This window comes from Delphinapterus leucas, chromosome X (genome assembly GCF_059928025.1).
Source record: "Delphinapterus leucas isolate spDelLeu-1000000601 "Yukka" chromosome X, BTC_Dleu_Yukka2, whole genome shotgun sequence".
NCBI classification, from domain to species: domain Eukaryota; kingdom Metazoa; phylum Chordata; class Mammalia; order Artiodactyla; family Monodontidae; genus Delphinapterus; species Delphinapterus leucas.
Window position 1 is genome coordinate 122,592,445 of NC_143150.1, and position 16,982 is coordinate 122,609,426.

At 38.0% G+C, this 16,982-nt stretch overlaps 1 protein-coding gene across 3 annotated transcripts; it reads left to right on the forward strand.

Annotated features, from left to right (window-relative positions):
* Positions 1–7,421: 7,421 nt before the first annotated feature.
* LOC111170997 (RAD52 motif-containing protein 1-like) lies at positions 7,422–16,488 on the forward strand. Of its 3 annotated transcripts, none has more exons than XM_022566665.2 (7): positions 7,422–7,583; positions 7,964–8,143; positions 11,293–11,415; positions 11,792–11,978; positions 12,950–13,033; positions 14,680–14,765; positions 16,228–16,488. In XM_022566665.2, exons 1-7 carry the CDS (start codon positions 7,488–7,490, stop codon positions 16,327–16,329), a joined length of 858 nt encoding a protein of 285 aa, XP_022422373.1. In that variant the 5' UTR covers positions 7,422–7,487; the 3' UTR covers positions 16,330–16,488. The 3 variants fall into 3 exon arrangements, with proteins under 3 accessions (XP_022422373.1, XP_089760018.1, XP_022422375.1); XM_089903892.1 differs by having other exon boundaries at positions 11,792–11,972; XM_022566667.2 differs by lacking the exons at positions 11,792–11,978; positions 12,950–13,033; positions 14,680–14,765.
* The last annotated feature ends 494 nt before the right edge of the window (positions 16,489–16,982 follow it).

Sequence of the window (16,982 nt, forward strand, 5' to 3'; positions counted from 1 at the left end):
ATACTGTTAACACACAGCATTGAAGAAATTAAATTCCTACACAATAATATTACCTAATAAAGAGTTGCTATTCAAATTTCCCCAATTGTCTCTCTCATATAATATCATTTCTTTTAACAGCTTTTGGAGGTAAAATTGACATACAGTAATCTGTATTCACACACACACATACATACACACCATGAAGACATCACCAAAATGAAAATGTCCATCACCTCAGAAAGTTTCTTCATGTCTCTTTGTAATTCTTCCTTTCCATCAATCCTTGCCCTTCCCAATTGCCATGCAACCATTGATCTGCTTTCTTTTTGCATTTTCTAGAATTTTATGTAAATGGAATCATACAGTGTATACTTTTTTCTAAATAGCTTCTAACTCAGCATGATTATTTTAGTCTTCATCCATATTGTTGTATATATCAGTAATTCATTTCTGTTTATTGCTGAGTAGTATTCCATTATATGTATGTACCACAATTTATGTATTCACCATTGATGGACATTTGAGTTGTTTCAGTCTTTGTCTATTACAGATAAAGTTGCTATGAATATTTGTGTACAAGTATTTGTATGAATGTATACTTCCATTTCTCTTGGGTAAATACCTGCAAGTAGAATGGCTGGATCACTGGTAAGTGTATGTTTAAGTTTTAAAAAAATACCTATTTTCCATAGTGGTTTGTACATTTTACATCTCTACCAGCAGTGTATGAGAGTTGCATTTTCTTCACGTTGTGGCCAACACTTGCTATGCTCAGTATTTTTAATTTTAGGTAGTTTACTAAGTGTGTAGTTGTATCTCACTGTAGCATCCCTAACGATTAATCGTGTCAAACATCTTTTCATATGCGTATTTTCCATCTGTATATATTTGAATCTTTGTTCTTTATATATTCTGGAAATTAGTCCTTTATCCAATATGTAAGTTGCTAAGTATTTTCTCCCATTCTGGGATTCATCTTTTCATTCTCTCAGGAGTATCTTTTGCAGGGCAAAAATTCTTAATTTTGATGGTATCTAATTTATCTATTTTTTTTCTTTTATGGATTATGCTTTTGGTGTTGTATCTAAGAAATCTTGCCTAACTCAAGGTCATTTAATTTTTCACCTGTTTTGTTCTGGAAGTTATATAGTTTTATGTTTTACGTTTAGATCTTTGAACAAATTTGAGTTCATTTCTGTATATGGTTTGGATGGAGGTTCTATTTTTTTTTGCACCTGTATATTCAATTGTTCCACCATCATTTGTTGAAAAGACTATTGTTTCTCCACTTAAATGCCTTTGAAACTGAAAGTCAGTTGTCCACATCTCTCTACTTCTGAACTTTCTATTCTGTTCCTTTGATCTTTTTGTCTGTCTTTACACTACTATCACAATGTCTTGAAAGTGTAGCTTCATAACGCTTGAAATCAGTTAGTGTTAGTTCTTCAAATTTGTTCTTTTTCAAAGTTGTTTTAGTTATTCTAAATTTTATTTCCATATGAATTTTAGTATTCACTTGTCAATTTCTATAGAAAATCCTACTGGGATTTTGATGTATAAATCAATTAGGGGAGAATTGATATCTTATCAATATTGAATCTTCAGATCCATGAATACATTATATCTCTCCATTTATTTAGGTCTTCCTTAATTTGCCCCAGCAATTTTACAGTTTTCAGTGTGCAAGTCTTTTACATTTTTGGTCAGATTTATTCTAAGTATTTTATATGTTTGATTCTATTATAAGTAGTATTTTAAAACTTTGATCTCTGATTGCTTGTTGAGATAAATTAATCTTTTTGTATGTTGATCTTGTACCCTGCAAACTTGATAAACTCATTTATTAGTTCCAGTAGCATTTTTGTAGATTCTATCAGGTTTTCTACATAAACATGTTATCTGCACATAAAAAATAGTTTTACTTCTTCCTTTCCATTCTGAACATCTCTTTTTTTTTGTTGCCCTATTGCACTGGCTAGAACCTTCAGTGAAATGTCAAATAGAAGTAATGAGAGCAGACATCCTTGCCTTTGTCCTGATACTGGAGAGAAAGTACGTTGTCCTTCACCATTAAATATGATGTTAGGTTCTTTGTAGAAGTCACTTATCAAGTTGAGGAAGTCTCCTTCCATTCCTAGTCTACTGAGGGCTGTTTTTTTTTTTAATCAGGAATGGATGTTAGATTCTTTCATTCTTTTCCTGCATCTATTGCAATGATTATGTGATTTTCCTTTCTTTTCTTAATTTTTTGAATTTATTTTTGGCTGCATTGGGTCTTCATTGCTATACGCAGCCTTTCTCTAGTTGTGGAGAGCAGGGACTACTCTTCATTGCAGTATGCAGGCTTCTCATTGCGGTGGCTTCTCTTGTTGCGGAGCATGGGCTCTAGGTGCACGGGCTTCACTAGTTTTGGCACATGGGCTCAGTAGTTGTGGTTCACAGGCTCTAGAGCACAGGTTCATTAGTTGTGGTGCATGGGCTTAGTTGCTCCATGGCATGTGGGATCTTCCTGGAACAGGGCTGAAACCCATGTCCCCTGCACTGGCAGGTGGATTCTTAACCACTGCCCCACCAGAGATGTCCTGATTTTTCTTTTCTAGTGTACTAAGTTGGGTAAATTGATTTTCAAATATTAAACCAACCTTTCATTTTTGAGATAAACCCAATTGGTCATGATGTATCATCTTTTTATATATTATTGGATTTGATATGCTAAAATTTTGTTATGAATTTTTGCCTCTGTGTTCATGAGATATATTGGTCTATAGTTTTCTTGTAATGTCATTGTCTAATCTTGATACGGTGAAAGTTGGCCTTATAAATAAGTTGGGAAGTATTCCCTTCTCTTCAACTTTCTGGTAGAGCTTGTGTAGAATTGGCATTATATTATTCTTTAAATGTTCAGTGGAATTTATCAGTTAAGCCACCGGGACTTGAAGCTTTCTTTGTTCGAAGGTTTTAAACTGCACATCCAATTTCTTTAATATCTGTATTCTTGAATAAACTTTAGTAGTGACTGTCTTTCAAGGAATTTGTCCATTTCATCTTGAATTTATTGGTATAAAGTATTCTATATATTCTTTTATTATCCTTTTAATATCTATAGTATTTTTCTGTTTTCCATTTTATTTATTTCTTCTTTGATCTTTATTGTGTTCTTTCTTCTCTTACTCTGTGATTAATTTGCTCTCATTTTCCCAGATTAAGGTGGAATTTGAGGAAGCTGAGTACAGCGTTAGCAATATCCCACATGTTGATATATTATGTTTTCAGTTTAGTGAGTTCAGAATAGTTTCTGATTTCCCTTTTGATTTCTTCTTTGACCACAAAGTTACTCAGAAGTGTGTTGTTTAGTTTCCAAATATTTGGAGCTTTTTCGTATTTGTTAATTTCTAATTTATTTCCATTGTGGTCAGACACATATATTGAATGACTAAAATCCTTTAAAAATTTTTAAAAGTATTTTTGTTAAGTTACTTTTTTGGCTGTGTTGGGTCTTTGTTGCTTTCCTGGGCTTTCTCTAGTTGCGGCGAGCAGGGACTACTGCTCAATGCAGTGCACCGGCTTCTCATTGGATGACTTCTCTTGTTGCAGAGCACAGGCTCTAGGTGTGTGGGCATCAGTAGTTGTGGCACACAGGCTTTAGAATGCAGGCTTAGTAGTTTTGGCATACGGGCTTTGTTGCTCCGCGGCATGTGGGATCTTCCTGGACCAGGGATGAACCCGTGTCCCCTGCATTGGCAGGCAGATTCTTAACCACTGAACCACCAGGGAAGTCCCAATTCCAGTATTCTTAATCTTCTGTGTAGATCCATATTCCAATCTGGTGTCATTTTCCTTCTGCTTAAAAATACTTCTTTTAACATTCCTTATAGTGAAACTGTACTAGTAATGAATTCTTTCACCTTTTGTATGTCTGAGACAGTCTTCATTTTGCTTTTGTTTTGACAGATCTGGGTATAGAATTCTAGCTTGATAGAATTCAATTTACTACTTTAAAGATGTTATTTCACTGAGTTCTCATTTACATTGTTTCCCAAAAAATTCTGTTGTCATTGTTATCTTTGTTCCTCTGTATGTATTGTGTAGTTTTTTTTCCTCTGGCTGCTTTTAAATTTTTCTCTTTATTGCTGGTTTTGAGCAATTTGATTATTTTTTGTGCTTTTGTGTAGTTTTGTCCATGTTTCTTATGCTTAAATTTCATTGAGCTTCTTGAATTTGTGGGTTTATAGTGTTTACCAATTTGGAAAAATTATGGCTATTATTTCTTCAAATTTTTGAAATTTCTCGTCTCCTTCATGGACTCTAAGTGCACATGTATTAGGCCACTTGAAGTTGTTGCACAACTCACTAATGCTCTATTCATTTTTGTTGTTGTTTTGTTTTGTCACTCTTTTTGTTTCATGTTGGATAGTTTCTATTACTATGCCTTATGCTCACTGACCGTTTCTTCTGCAGTGTCTAATCTCCCATTAAGCTCGTTCAATATCTTTTTCATTTAGGCATGGTGTTTAATCTCTAGAAGCTCAATTTGGGTCTGTTTTACATTTTCCATGACTGTACTTAACATTTTCAGTGTATAGTCTGGGTTTTTTAACATATGAAATACAGTTATAATAACATTTCTTCATGTATAATAACTTTTTAAATGTTTAATGTCAATTCTAACATCTGTATAGATTATGGGTTAGTTTTGATTGATTGGCTTTTCTCCTCAGTATGGGTCATATTTTCCTACTTCTTTGCATGCTTGCCAATTTTTCATATGGTCCCCGATATTGTGAGTTTTATTTTCTTGTGTGCTATATATATTTATATTCCTGTAAAATGCTTGGGCTTTGTTTTGGGTGAAATTAAGTTACTCAAAACAATTTTATTCTTTTAGGTCTAGCTTTTAAGATTCGTTGTGTAGGAGTCCAAGTAGCCTTTAGTCTGGAGCTCATTATTTGCAACTACTGAGACAAGTCTTTTCTGAGTATCATGAGGTTTTCCAGTTTGACTTGTAAGAACAGGTATTATTCCTACAACCCTGTGTGATATCCAGTTATTCTTATTATTAATCCTTTCATGTGTTTCTTTTCCTGGCATCAAGTAATTCCTCACACAAATGTACTGACCAATACTTTGCTGAATTCTCAAGAGATCCCTCTGCATATCTCCAGACTTCTTTGTCTGTGCACTTCTTTTCTCTCTGGTAGTCTGCTTTGTGAACTCTAGTTACCCTGGTTTTTCCAGACTCTCAGCTCCATTTCCTCAGTCAGGGAATCCACTAGTCTCTGCCTGGACGTCTCTTCCCTGTACCATGACCTGGAAACTCTCTCAGAGAAGTAAGTTAGGGCAAATATAGGGATCACTTCATTTATTTCCCATCTCCTGGGGATCACTGAACTTTATTGCCTGAGGTCCAGTTTCTTGAAAACTGTTCTTTCATATGTTCTGTCTGATGATTTCATTGTTTCAGGTGGGAGGTTAAACTGGGCCTTGTTACTTCATCTTGGCCAGAAGCCAATAGCATTCAAGTCTTTTTTCTTTTGATACAGGGTCCAATTAAAGATTAGGCATTGCATGTCATGTCTTTGTTTCCTTTAATCTAGAATATTTCCCTACTATTTTTTTTGGTCTTTTATGACATTGGTATTTTTGAACAATCTAAGCCAGTTATCTTGTAAATTGCCCCACAATCTGGATTTGTCTGTTTCCTCATTAGATTCAAAGTAAATATTTTGGGGAAGAATACTAAGTAGGTGATGTATTCTTCATACTTCATCACTTCAGGTGGCCCAGTGCTAAGTTTGATCACTTGATTAAGGTGGTATCTTCCGTATCTCTCCATTGTAAAATTATTTTTCCCCTTGGTAATTGATAAATCATATGTGGGGTGACACTTTGGGATCAGTGAAGATCCTACTTTCAACCAACTCTTCACCCAACTGTGCATCAATGATAATCCTTGTCTGAATCGATTATTACATTGATAGATGCAAAATGACACTTTCCTAATTCTATCATTCCTTTTGCATTTATTAGTTGACATTATTCTCTAAAGAAGAGCTCCCCCACTTTTCATTTTGAGTATCATTATGAACTCATGTGCTTTTTTAAAAAATTAACTATGTTATTCCCTATTATACTGATAATGTTATTCTTTGGAATGTTCCTTTTGTCCAGATTTGGCCAATGCAATCTCTGTTATTGTTTAACCACAGGATGCTTTTTTATTACTAGAATAATTTCTAATATATTAATACTCACAGATAGGACCTGAGAAAGGGACTTCAGAAGGTGCAATATTATTCATACTCTTCTTAGATGTTTGCCTTGTTCCTGTGTACTCTCAACCCAAAGTGAGGCTTTCGGGTTGGAAGGAGATACTTCTGAATTAAACTACAGATCAATGTCACCGTATTCTAATCCCTATTCCCTTTTTTCTAGGCATACCGTACCTACTGCCATCCTAATCTCTCCTCCTCTATATTTATTTACAACAGTCAAGAGGAGCAATTGGCCAACAGGCCCCTATCCAGTTCTGCAGTCCATATGCCCCAAGAACTCCTTTTTGCACTGGTCTGTGGTGGCCTTGGCCTACCTCTTCTACCTACTCAAGTATCTCTTTTACCATGAATTTAATTACCTATGTTTCCATTTGTAGGATCTTACCTACCGTATGGCCTGCTGCCTCTGCCAATTTAAAAATATTATTGAGGTTGTCTGTAAGACATTCAAGCTACGTTGTGACAGTGAATGCCTGACAGATGTCACACGTTGTGGTGAGTCTCAATTGCAGGATAATAAATTTTTAATTTAATATTTTAGTCAATGATGATAAATTTTAAAACTAATGATGTAATTGCATTATTTTAATTCATTCATTCAGAGTTCCAGCTCCCTAAGTTTCTAAGAACTACCCCTTTGCTAAAAATCAGATTCTTGGTTACATTATTAAGCTAATAATAACTCAGTTACATTGTTAGCTTAATAATATAAGGGATCTGCATAGTTAAAGGAACAAGAGAAAGGAATCCAAGGGGGAAGGGAATTAACATTAATGGCCACATATTCTATGCTGTGCTCTCTGCAAATGAGAACTTATTGATATAGTGCATCACAGTTTGTAAACTGATTTTATATACATTAGGTCTCAAGTACCCTGTGTCTTATAGGACAGGTGTAAATATATTTTTGTTTATTTTGTTTGTTTCTGCAATTTTATAAAGGGTACAAGTGATGCTGTTTTATGTTCTATTTAGAGCCTGAGAGTTTCTGGTTCCATAACCAGAAGCTGCTACCTAGTCCTTCTAATGGAACGGAGAGTTAGTTTATTCTTAGACTGTCAAGCTCTAAACGTGCTCTGAATCTCAAGCTTTTCTATCCACAAAACACTCAGGGGCTTTCAACTATTTTTCTATGTATTAGATTTATTGGCACTAACTTTTTAAAAAGCACCGGTGCACGTTCGCTGGCGCAGTCCGCTTGCGCCCCGAGCAGCGCACGCGCGGTGATGTAGGATGCTGCACTTCGTACCTTTCGCGGTTCCCTTCGGGGGTGACGAAAGCTTGCTGGTGTGGGAGCTGAGCTCTCGACCCACGGCCGAGGCCTTGCAAGTGAGACGAGCCGGAGCGGAGGGAGGGGTGGAGGAAGCTGCCCCGCGCCCCAGTAACTGGGCGCCCCGGGGTACTGCTTCAGCACCTCATCTGCCTGTGGTCTCCGCTGAGAGGAATCTTAGTTCCAGAGACGACCTGAGCAGTCAACTTGCTCCCATAGATTTTTGAGACATAGTTCCCAACAGAAGGCATTGCCTCCTAATGCTTCTCGAAGCTTAGGATTTCAGAGGGAAACTTGTTCACGAAATGAGAAGTGTTTGGAGTAGCAGGCTCACCACAGTTTCCTGTGCCAAAGGGCTGGGGGAATATAAGGGAATGGGCGGTTTGGTTTCCTGGGCCTGAAATTTCCTGCACTTACTTAGCGTGGGACCACCCTACAGCGTTCTCTGTTCACAGTCTTCTCCCGGTTTGGCCTTCTGTATTTGGTCCGAGTCTTCCCAAACGCAACAGTGGCCAGTTCTGGGTTCTTTGCCATCATCAAGTTTTATTCAGCAAGGGATGCCCACAGAGCCCAAAAGGCATGCAACCAGAAGCAGCTTTTTCAGACATCTCCAGTGAAGGTGGGTCCAAATGTTGAATTCCTCGCTCTACTGGGATGAAGTGCTGAATTTAAAACTAATAGGCCATCGGGAATTCCCTGGCGGTCCAGTGGTTAGGACTCTGCACTTTCACTGCTGAGGGCCCGGGTTCAATCCCTGGTCTGGGAACTAAGGTCCCAGTGGGGGGTGGGGGAAGGCCAGCGTTTGTACAGCACTGTGGTGTTCAGAATGCTCTCAGATGCACTGCTCCACTGATCCCCCAGTTCCCTAGTTGTTTCTTTCTTTTTCTTAGATGAAGAAATTCAAACTCAGGATGGTTAAGTGACTTACTTAAGGTTCATGACAGTAAATGTGGAAACTAGAGGCCAAACCGAAACTTAACGGATGTTAAACCCCATGTCATTTTATGCTGCCCCTTAATTTAAGAAATCTTCACAAGAGTCTTCCTTATATTTACTTTTATGTGTATTTTAAATGTGTGAGGTTGACAATTTTTAAAATTAATTAATTAATTAATTTATTTATTTTTGGCTGCATTGGGTCTTGTTGCTGCGCGCCGCTTTCTCTATTTGCGGCGAGCAGGGGCTGCTCTTTGTTGCGGGGCGTGAGCTTCTCATCGCGATGGCTTCTCTTGTTGCAGAGCATGGTTTCTAGGCACGCAGTTTCAGTAGTTTTGGCTCACAGGCTCTAGAGCACAGGCTCAGTAGTTGTGGCACACGGGCTTAGTTGCTCTGCGGCATGTGGGATCTTCCTGGACCAGGGATCGAACCCGTGTCCCCTGCACTGGCAGGTGGACTCAACAATTGTGCCACCAGGGGAGTCCCGAGCTTGACAAACTTTTGTCAGATGTAACATAAAGGAGGCTTCATCATCATCATCACTCTCAAACTGCCTATTCAGAACTCCCTTCAGATTCCAGAAAATGGTTAAAATATTCTTTAATGCATTGTAGAAACCTTATTTCATATCAACATGCCATCCAATTTTACTTCCCCAGAACTATCATTTCATTATGTGCCTCCATTCAGCCACCATTCCTTTTTCAAGGACCTTTTCAATTCCTCTGAATAAGTGAGTGAGGCTTAGATTTCCCTTTATAATTGTGTGTCTTCTCTGATTGGCTTCTTGTTCTGGCTACTTCCTACTGACCTTGCTGCCTATTCTCACCCATATTTCTTTACTCACTGATTTCACCTTTATTGAATCTGAGAACTCTCCTCAGATGTGACTCCAGGTACACTACCTCCCACTTCTGTACCCTGTTTAACATCCTTTTCAATCCTGGCTGTACTCCCTGGGATTGAAATGATTTTGTGTCAGACATTCTTTAATTTGCAGACCCTGCGACCATTTCACATAACCACTCAGATATTACAGATGGTCCTGGAAAGATTATGAAACAGTTACTTGGTATCAGTTGTGAGTAATGAGTTCTTTTCTTATATTGGACATTAAGACCATTCCATAAGCATAAAGCCCATTTTCACAGCATAAAGCTGTGACATTTTCACAGCATAAAGCCCATCACTGATAGCGTAATGAAGAAAATGTTCTACAAGTCACTATAGAGTTGAGAGGAAAGGGCATTCGTATTAGATTTCTTTATTTAATGCAGAGCCTTAGTTTATAACCCACAACCCCGAAATTGTTTCCTACATTACTTATGCGTTCTTTTTCAGTTTTATTTATTTATTTGGTTGCAGCAGGCGGGCTCTTTAGTTGCGGCTCAAGGGCTCCCCAGTTGTGGCATGTGGGCTCCCCAGTTGCAGCAGGCAGGCTCCTTTAGTTGTGGCTTGCAGGCTCCTTAAATGTGGCATGCGAACTCTTAGTTGCAGCATGCATGTGAGACCTAGTTCCCTGACCAGGGATCGGACCCGGGTCACCTGCATTGGGACCAAAGAGTCTTAACCACTGCACCAGCACGGAAGTTCCAATCATGTGTTATTTTATTCATTGGCAGCTATACATACTTCTTATCTTTTTTCCCCTGTGTTTTTTATAAATACAGAAAAGAGAATAATATCTTAAAATAAAATGAAGGAAAGACCTAATGTATCTGAGTTTTTCTCAGTAGCATGAAGGGAAATGTTTGCCGGCAAGAACTGTGGCAAGGTTATCCAAGATGTGAACTGTCTCTACTACCCAGGGGCTCAGAGCCCTTCTGAAGCTTCCTAATTCTCCAGGACAGCTCCATTATGACTCACCGCACAGGACCTAGCCTCCCATGTGACACTCAACATTTAAAAATTAGTCTTCATTTCTCTTTCCCAGCAGGCAGCTTCAGTTGGAGAAAGTAATTTCATTTTCTTATGTACTCATTCATTCACTCAGTCAACAGACCATCACTCCTCTATTATATGCCAAGATCTATGCTTGTTTCTGGTAACAAGGAAAGAATAATATATGGTTCCTTCAAACACTTAAGGAGTTAATAAACTAGTGAGAGAGGAAGATACACAAACAAATCAATAAAGAATTAACAATGCTTTGACCTTATTTGTATTATTTGAATTTTTATGACTATATTTATATGCTATACCCTGTTCAAAATGGAAATAGACATTTAAGAAAGAACTAGTGATGTAAAAAATCCACAGTAATATGTAAGTTCTTTAGGGAGTTAAGACTGGAAATATTTGCACTCTCAAAGAAGCTTGTTAATGCAGATGAACCTCTAATTCTTTTCGTTGCTTCATTTACATTTATAGAGGTATACGTATTCCCTCTTCTAACAGGGGTTAGTAACTTGGGGAGGGGGTGCTACAGATTAAGGTCCTAATTCAGTGGCAGGTCCATCTTATCTCCTCTTCAGGTCATATTCTCAAGCAGGAGCTACAGGATGAGACAAGTAAAACAGTTCACTTCCTTTGCTTACCCCCAACCCCATAATAGGCTTCTGCTGGGCTTCCTTGGTTGCTTTCATCATCACTTTCACCACCAGAGGTCAGGGAAGCTTCCGGTTAATCAGGGGCCCTGGAAATGATGCAGAAAACTACTGACTTAAAAATAATAAATAACATTTATTTAGGAATCATTGTGAACTCATTGCTTAAAATGTCCTACTTAATCTTCACAACCACTCTATAAAATTGTTATTGATAAATCTCAGGTATATCCAAAATAAGTCTCTATGTAGGGTGGTGATATTTTTAGGTCTTTTATGTCTTTAGGTTCGTCTCGGCACCAGACATAAGGCGGTTCAACATAATACACTTGCCCTAAACAGCTCCAGATGCCAAGAATTGGCAAATTACTACTTTGGTTTCCATGGGTGGTCTAAAAGGATCATCAAGGTAAACTCTGTAGATTTTCTTTGACTAACCAGACTCTTTTCAACATTGAACTCCTAGACTTTAGAGAGAAGAATAGAACAGGGCTATGGGGAGGAGATGTGAGAGACTTCCACATGGAAGTATCTGAGCATTGGCCTGCCACCTAGAATTAGTGATAATCTCAATGACTTGGATGGTGGTGTCCATAATTTTCTCCAGTATTTGTATGGTATATCATAAAAAAATAGTGGTCCATATCTAGTCATTCATTAGCAAGTCTCAGTTGATTTTGAAGCTATAGCATACCTAAACTATTACCTGGGATTGCTGGAGTTTAGTATTTATTTCTAACAACAGTATATGTTGAAGTCTAGCCTTTAATTCAAAATCCTAACAGCTTCGGGATCTTTATAACCTTGAAGAAAGGGAAAATGAAGATATTGTGACACCACTTGAGAAGCAAAGCCTGAAGTTCTGCTGTGCTTTAGAGGTGGTGTTCACCTCCCACGAGTGCAGGAGTCCCGGAGTTGGCATGGCTGAGGAACCTTTGGATAAGTTGGAGGAAGGTCTGTTTTCCAGTATGTGTGTGTGTGGGGAGGTGAGGGAGTGGGATTTCTCTTTTTTCCTTTCCTTCTGAAACTCAACTTTTCAGATACATCATCATCTTTTCTAAGCAACCAAAGCCCTGGGAAGAATTTTTCTGCCCGACAATATAGCTTTTTATCTTAGGCAATAACTGACAGCACCTTAAACTTTAGAATTTTAGTACTGACTGCCTGCCAAGAAGCTTAGGAGGAGGGAAAATTAGTTAGTTCTTTTGTTTGTTTTGTTTTTGCTTTTGTTAATAATTTGTTTTGTACTAAAATAGTCCTTCAAATGCACATGTCTTCTGGCCTTCAGTTATCTCAACAAAATCATTGTCTAAAGATTGAAATAAACTCTTGTGGAAGGGTTCAGTCCTTTGCCTCCTATAGAAGGGCCTGAGAGGAAAAAGTAAATGTAGATCCCTAGAAAGGGGATTCTGATTGGTACTGAGTTTTTTCCTAGAATCCATGGCACTTGGGCTTAGGGTTTTAAGTCAGAGGCAGGGCTGTTAGCGAATGGGGTGGAGGAGGCTCCACCATCCACCTGAGTGGGTGATGGTTGAGTAGAGGCCAGATCATCTGCACTACAATCAAATCTATCTCACTGTATGAATCCAGCCTTTTACACGCAGAAGAGCAGGGTCTGTATCATTGTAGCCTCAGCTTGTCCATTTGAAATCTGTGAGTAATATGAGATTTGTGTCACGTTCTTGGTTTGCATTTCCCGTCTAGTATTTTAGGAAATTCCAGAATAGATCCGAGCAGTAAAAATGTGCCATGCCAGGGTATACCTGCAACGGAGACATTCACCCGTACCCCAGTGTTGTGCCTGCCCTTAATCACTGAGATAATGATGTAAGAATCACAGATGCATTTTTAGTTTTAAACATATAACCTAGAAATCAGTTATTCATATAGGCATTTTAAATTCATCTGTTTTGGTTGGATTTAGGGTCATTATCATTCCTTAGGGTTACCTGGGAAGGTAACCCAGAAACTTGCTATTCAGAAAGCTATGACAGATGCATTCCAGAAATTGCTTATTGTGGTTTTAGGTAAGACCTTTTTGATTGTCGTTGAAGTGCTTCAGTTGCAGTGAGCAAATAAACTTATTTGAAAAGTTAATTGGATGAAAATAACGGTTATCTACGACATTACTTATTCTTTCATTCACCAGATGCTTTCACAGCAGCAGTCTTACATTTGTTCTTTGTGGCATTTATGAGAAAAACGACAGCAAATATTATTGTCCCCAGTGTTTAGATGTAGGATCACTTGCCTCAGTTCATACAGAAAGTGCTTGATCCAGTTCTCCCTCAATTGCTTGCTTATCAAACAGAATAGTGTAGTGATTATAAGCCTTGGACACCTGTGTTTGAGTCCTAACTTTGTCTCTTAGATTTTGTTGTTGTTGCAATTTTAGGTTTTTCCAGCCAGAGACATTTGAAGGTATTTAATATCTCTAAGCTGCAATTTCTTTATCTGCGAATAGGGTTAGTAATTCAGCTTACCACCAAATCGGGGATATTGTAAGAGTAAATGAGATGATGAATGTAAAAATCTTAGAACTATGCCTGAAACATAGTAAGCAGACAAAGTATATTGACTATTATTTTTACCGTTGTTTCCTTGTTGAAGAGTTTATGAGATTATGTTTTTGGAATCAGTTTAATTTCAGTTTTCATTTCTGATATATTGGGTGAATATGATTCTTATATAATAATTGGCTATGTTTTTGTGAGCCTTGAAAGTGGTCATGCTATTGAATAGCGTTGATTGTGTTCCCTATCGAGTTATACAGTGGTGAGTATGGCACAGGCTGTGCCCAAAGGAAACTTTATGATTAATAGATTCCCGGAACAGAATTCCACCCCTGCTTTACAGCCCTGCAGGCTGAGAGACTGAGAAATCCTAGCGAAGTTGTCAGAGAGCTTATTTGCTTGTAAGAGTTGACCCTGGATTGGTCTTGGCCTTCCAACCTGGGCAGTCCTTCCGGTGAAGTTTGACTTCCCTGGTCATCAGGCAGAATCTCCATCAGCTGTCAACTCTGGGTAACAACCTTTAAGAACCAAACTAAATGCCTGGGTTGTTTGTGCCTAATGTGCCAAGGTACTCCTTATATGTACACAAAACTCCTTAGATCAAAAAGCCTGGTGGCTCTAGCTGGCCTTGAGGAAAGCTGTATTGTCCAAAGGGTACGTGGGCCAGTTTCTGCCAGTAGAGTGTTCAAATGCTCTCTCTCTCTGTCTCTGTCTCCGAAGCTTTTTTCATTGTATCTGGTAGAATTTTGGTCCCAAGGAGTAGGCACTTGCCTTGCTTCTAATAGGAAGTATCTATTATAGTCCAGTGGTATCTATCCCAAGTTTGAACTCACTTTGACCCATACCTAATGCCTTCCTATTTAATTGTATTGTGATTGAACATTTTTGTTTCCACAGCTTTTAATTTCTATGTCCTTATTCCTTAGTTCTTATTTCTAAGATCATAAAGTTTTTGAACCAAAGTTGATGCTTCTTATATATGTTTTCACAAATAATTATGATAAAAACTGAAGTGTCAGATGAGGGAACTTCTAGGAAAATGCTCTTATTTTCTGCTTCTAGAAATCAAAAGAATGTCTAATTATTCCGTGCTACCATTGTATACAGGAAGTTTTAGAACAAGAAAACTTCTGAATTGATCCTTGTTCACTTGATTTCAGAAAGTGGTAAAACAGCTGTGGCATATAGACCCTGTGAAGAGGTCACAGATGCTAGAACCAAAGAGGAACTACAGGATTTCATTCAAGTATGTGGAGATAAAAACTCAAGGGGTACACAGCCAGTGTAGCCATAATTCAAAACAACCAGCAGGATTTGGAAGACTTGGGCATGTCTACTCAGCTCTGTCTTCCTTAGGGAAATGTGAAACTCTGAAAGTGCTTTTGAGGCAGGGAATTTCTAGGACTTTTCCAAGTCCCGAGCCTTGTCTCTCGCCCCTTATTTGAAGTTTGAAGAGCAGGATTGAGGACCATCAGTGTACGTCTACAGTTGTGGACACAGGAGAAGACAGAGGTCTTTTAGAACTCCCCTCAAATAGAATTGCAGGGACTTGGGAACAAAGTAACTATGGTCTTAAGTGTGATTATGCTACACTGTTTAAAAACTATTCATGCCTTTCAAGTAAGGTATATTACTTAGATCTCAACATCTTTATATATCTTGTGTTAAATATTTTGCCAAAGAACCTTACTGTAAACCAGTTATGTGGATACCTCGAAATAGGGATTAAGTTGTCAATGTAATATCTAAAAGAAAACATTAATGTACTGCATATAGGATTTTTATTTAAAAGGAGCAAAAAATGTGTTTCATGTCATTGAGAGCTTAATTTGGGGCTAGATTTCTGATTATTTAACTCACCAGAATGTTGCAAAGTTTGTTTTGAAGGGAAGAAAGTAGAGAAAGAAAAGGTGGTTATGTTCTGAAAAGTGAAAAAAAAAATTGAAAGTTTTTCCTGTACAAAATAATTATTTTAATTTTAATTCAATTTAAATCAGTCAAGGAAACTTCAAACATACCCAGGTTTGGGCTTTAAGAAGTCTAGCTTCCTGTGAAATGTGAGAGGAAAGGATTCCGTATTGATACTAAAGATTTTGGAAACCTGATTTTAACAACAGAGCCACTCCTAAATGAGGCCAATCTTGGAATCAGTTCCATTTAGAAACCATTATGTGCTAGGCACTGGAGATAAGATGAAGCTTCTTCTCTCTTGGAATTTAGGTGTTAAAGGTGTACCATATAATTAAAAAGGACTAAAATTAAATCGATTATGAAAAGGACTGTGAAGAAAGTAAACTGAGTGCTAGTTACAGTATTTCAAGGAAATTACTTAACATGCTGACTTTAACATTCTAAGTGTCTTCTCCATGTGTTCACACAGGGTAGACCTCTGAAAAGTGACACTGTAGTTTTTTCTAGATTAATGGCTCTGTTGAGACAAGGTGGGATGGGGGAAGTTTTCCCATGCTAATGTAAAGGGCCATTCACTTGGTTTTAGACTCTCCTTCCCAGAATGAATTGCTCACCTGCCCCAAACCCCTCCTACAGAAATTCTGGAGTCATCACTGATTCAGTGGTAACCCCTAATAATAGAGTTGTGAATGAATAATGAGACGTGAATACTGAGAGTTTGGAGGAAATGGCAACATTTTAGCATAATTGTAAGGAGTGTCCCCCTCCCACCACCCTAACTGGTGCTCATTTTGCAGGTCAGCTACTTTTCTTGTCAGCCATGTGGCCAAAGGGAGGAAGAGTGTCTCTCAGACTTCAGCTTTCAGGAGGAAGTGTTCAGATTGCCAGAACTGGACTAGCACTTTTGAATTTCCCAGAGTGCCAGGTCCTTTGGTTTTCTCGGGAAGCTCTGCATCCTTCCCAACCCCCCTCCACCACTGGGCTCCTGGAGACACCCATTAGAATGGCTCAAATGTGAACAATGACAAGAACAAATTCTGTAGGGGTGGTGGAATAACTTGTTCACAACATAGGCCTGGTCCTGTTGGAATTAGGATTCTTTAATTTTGGCGTCCTGGGATAGCAGCTCTTTTTAGGCCTGAGAAGGAACAGCTCAGGGGTGTACAACAATTTCAGATGAAACTAACTAATATTCAATGACTATCTCTAACTACTCGGTTTTTGATTTCTATTAGTCATCATTCTCCTGGTTTTAGCTCTGATGTGGGGATTACAGAGGAGTCAACATTTAAATCTTCATAATCTGTGTATTTGTAGCTTCAGTATCATTACTGACCCATAGTTTTTTTATGGTTTGGGAAGAGTTATTGATTTCATGTATCATGTAAAGGATTCACAATGATGATAGAGCAGCTAAGATTACAATAATGCCTAGTAAATTGTTCACATTTTCTCTACCTGTGCATCGATTGTATATATATGAATCACTTTAGACGTCAATATTAGTGAAATAATATAGAGGACTAGAGAACTTATTTTAAAAATCATTATT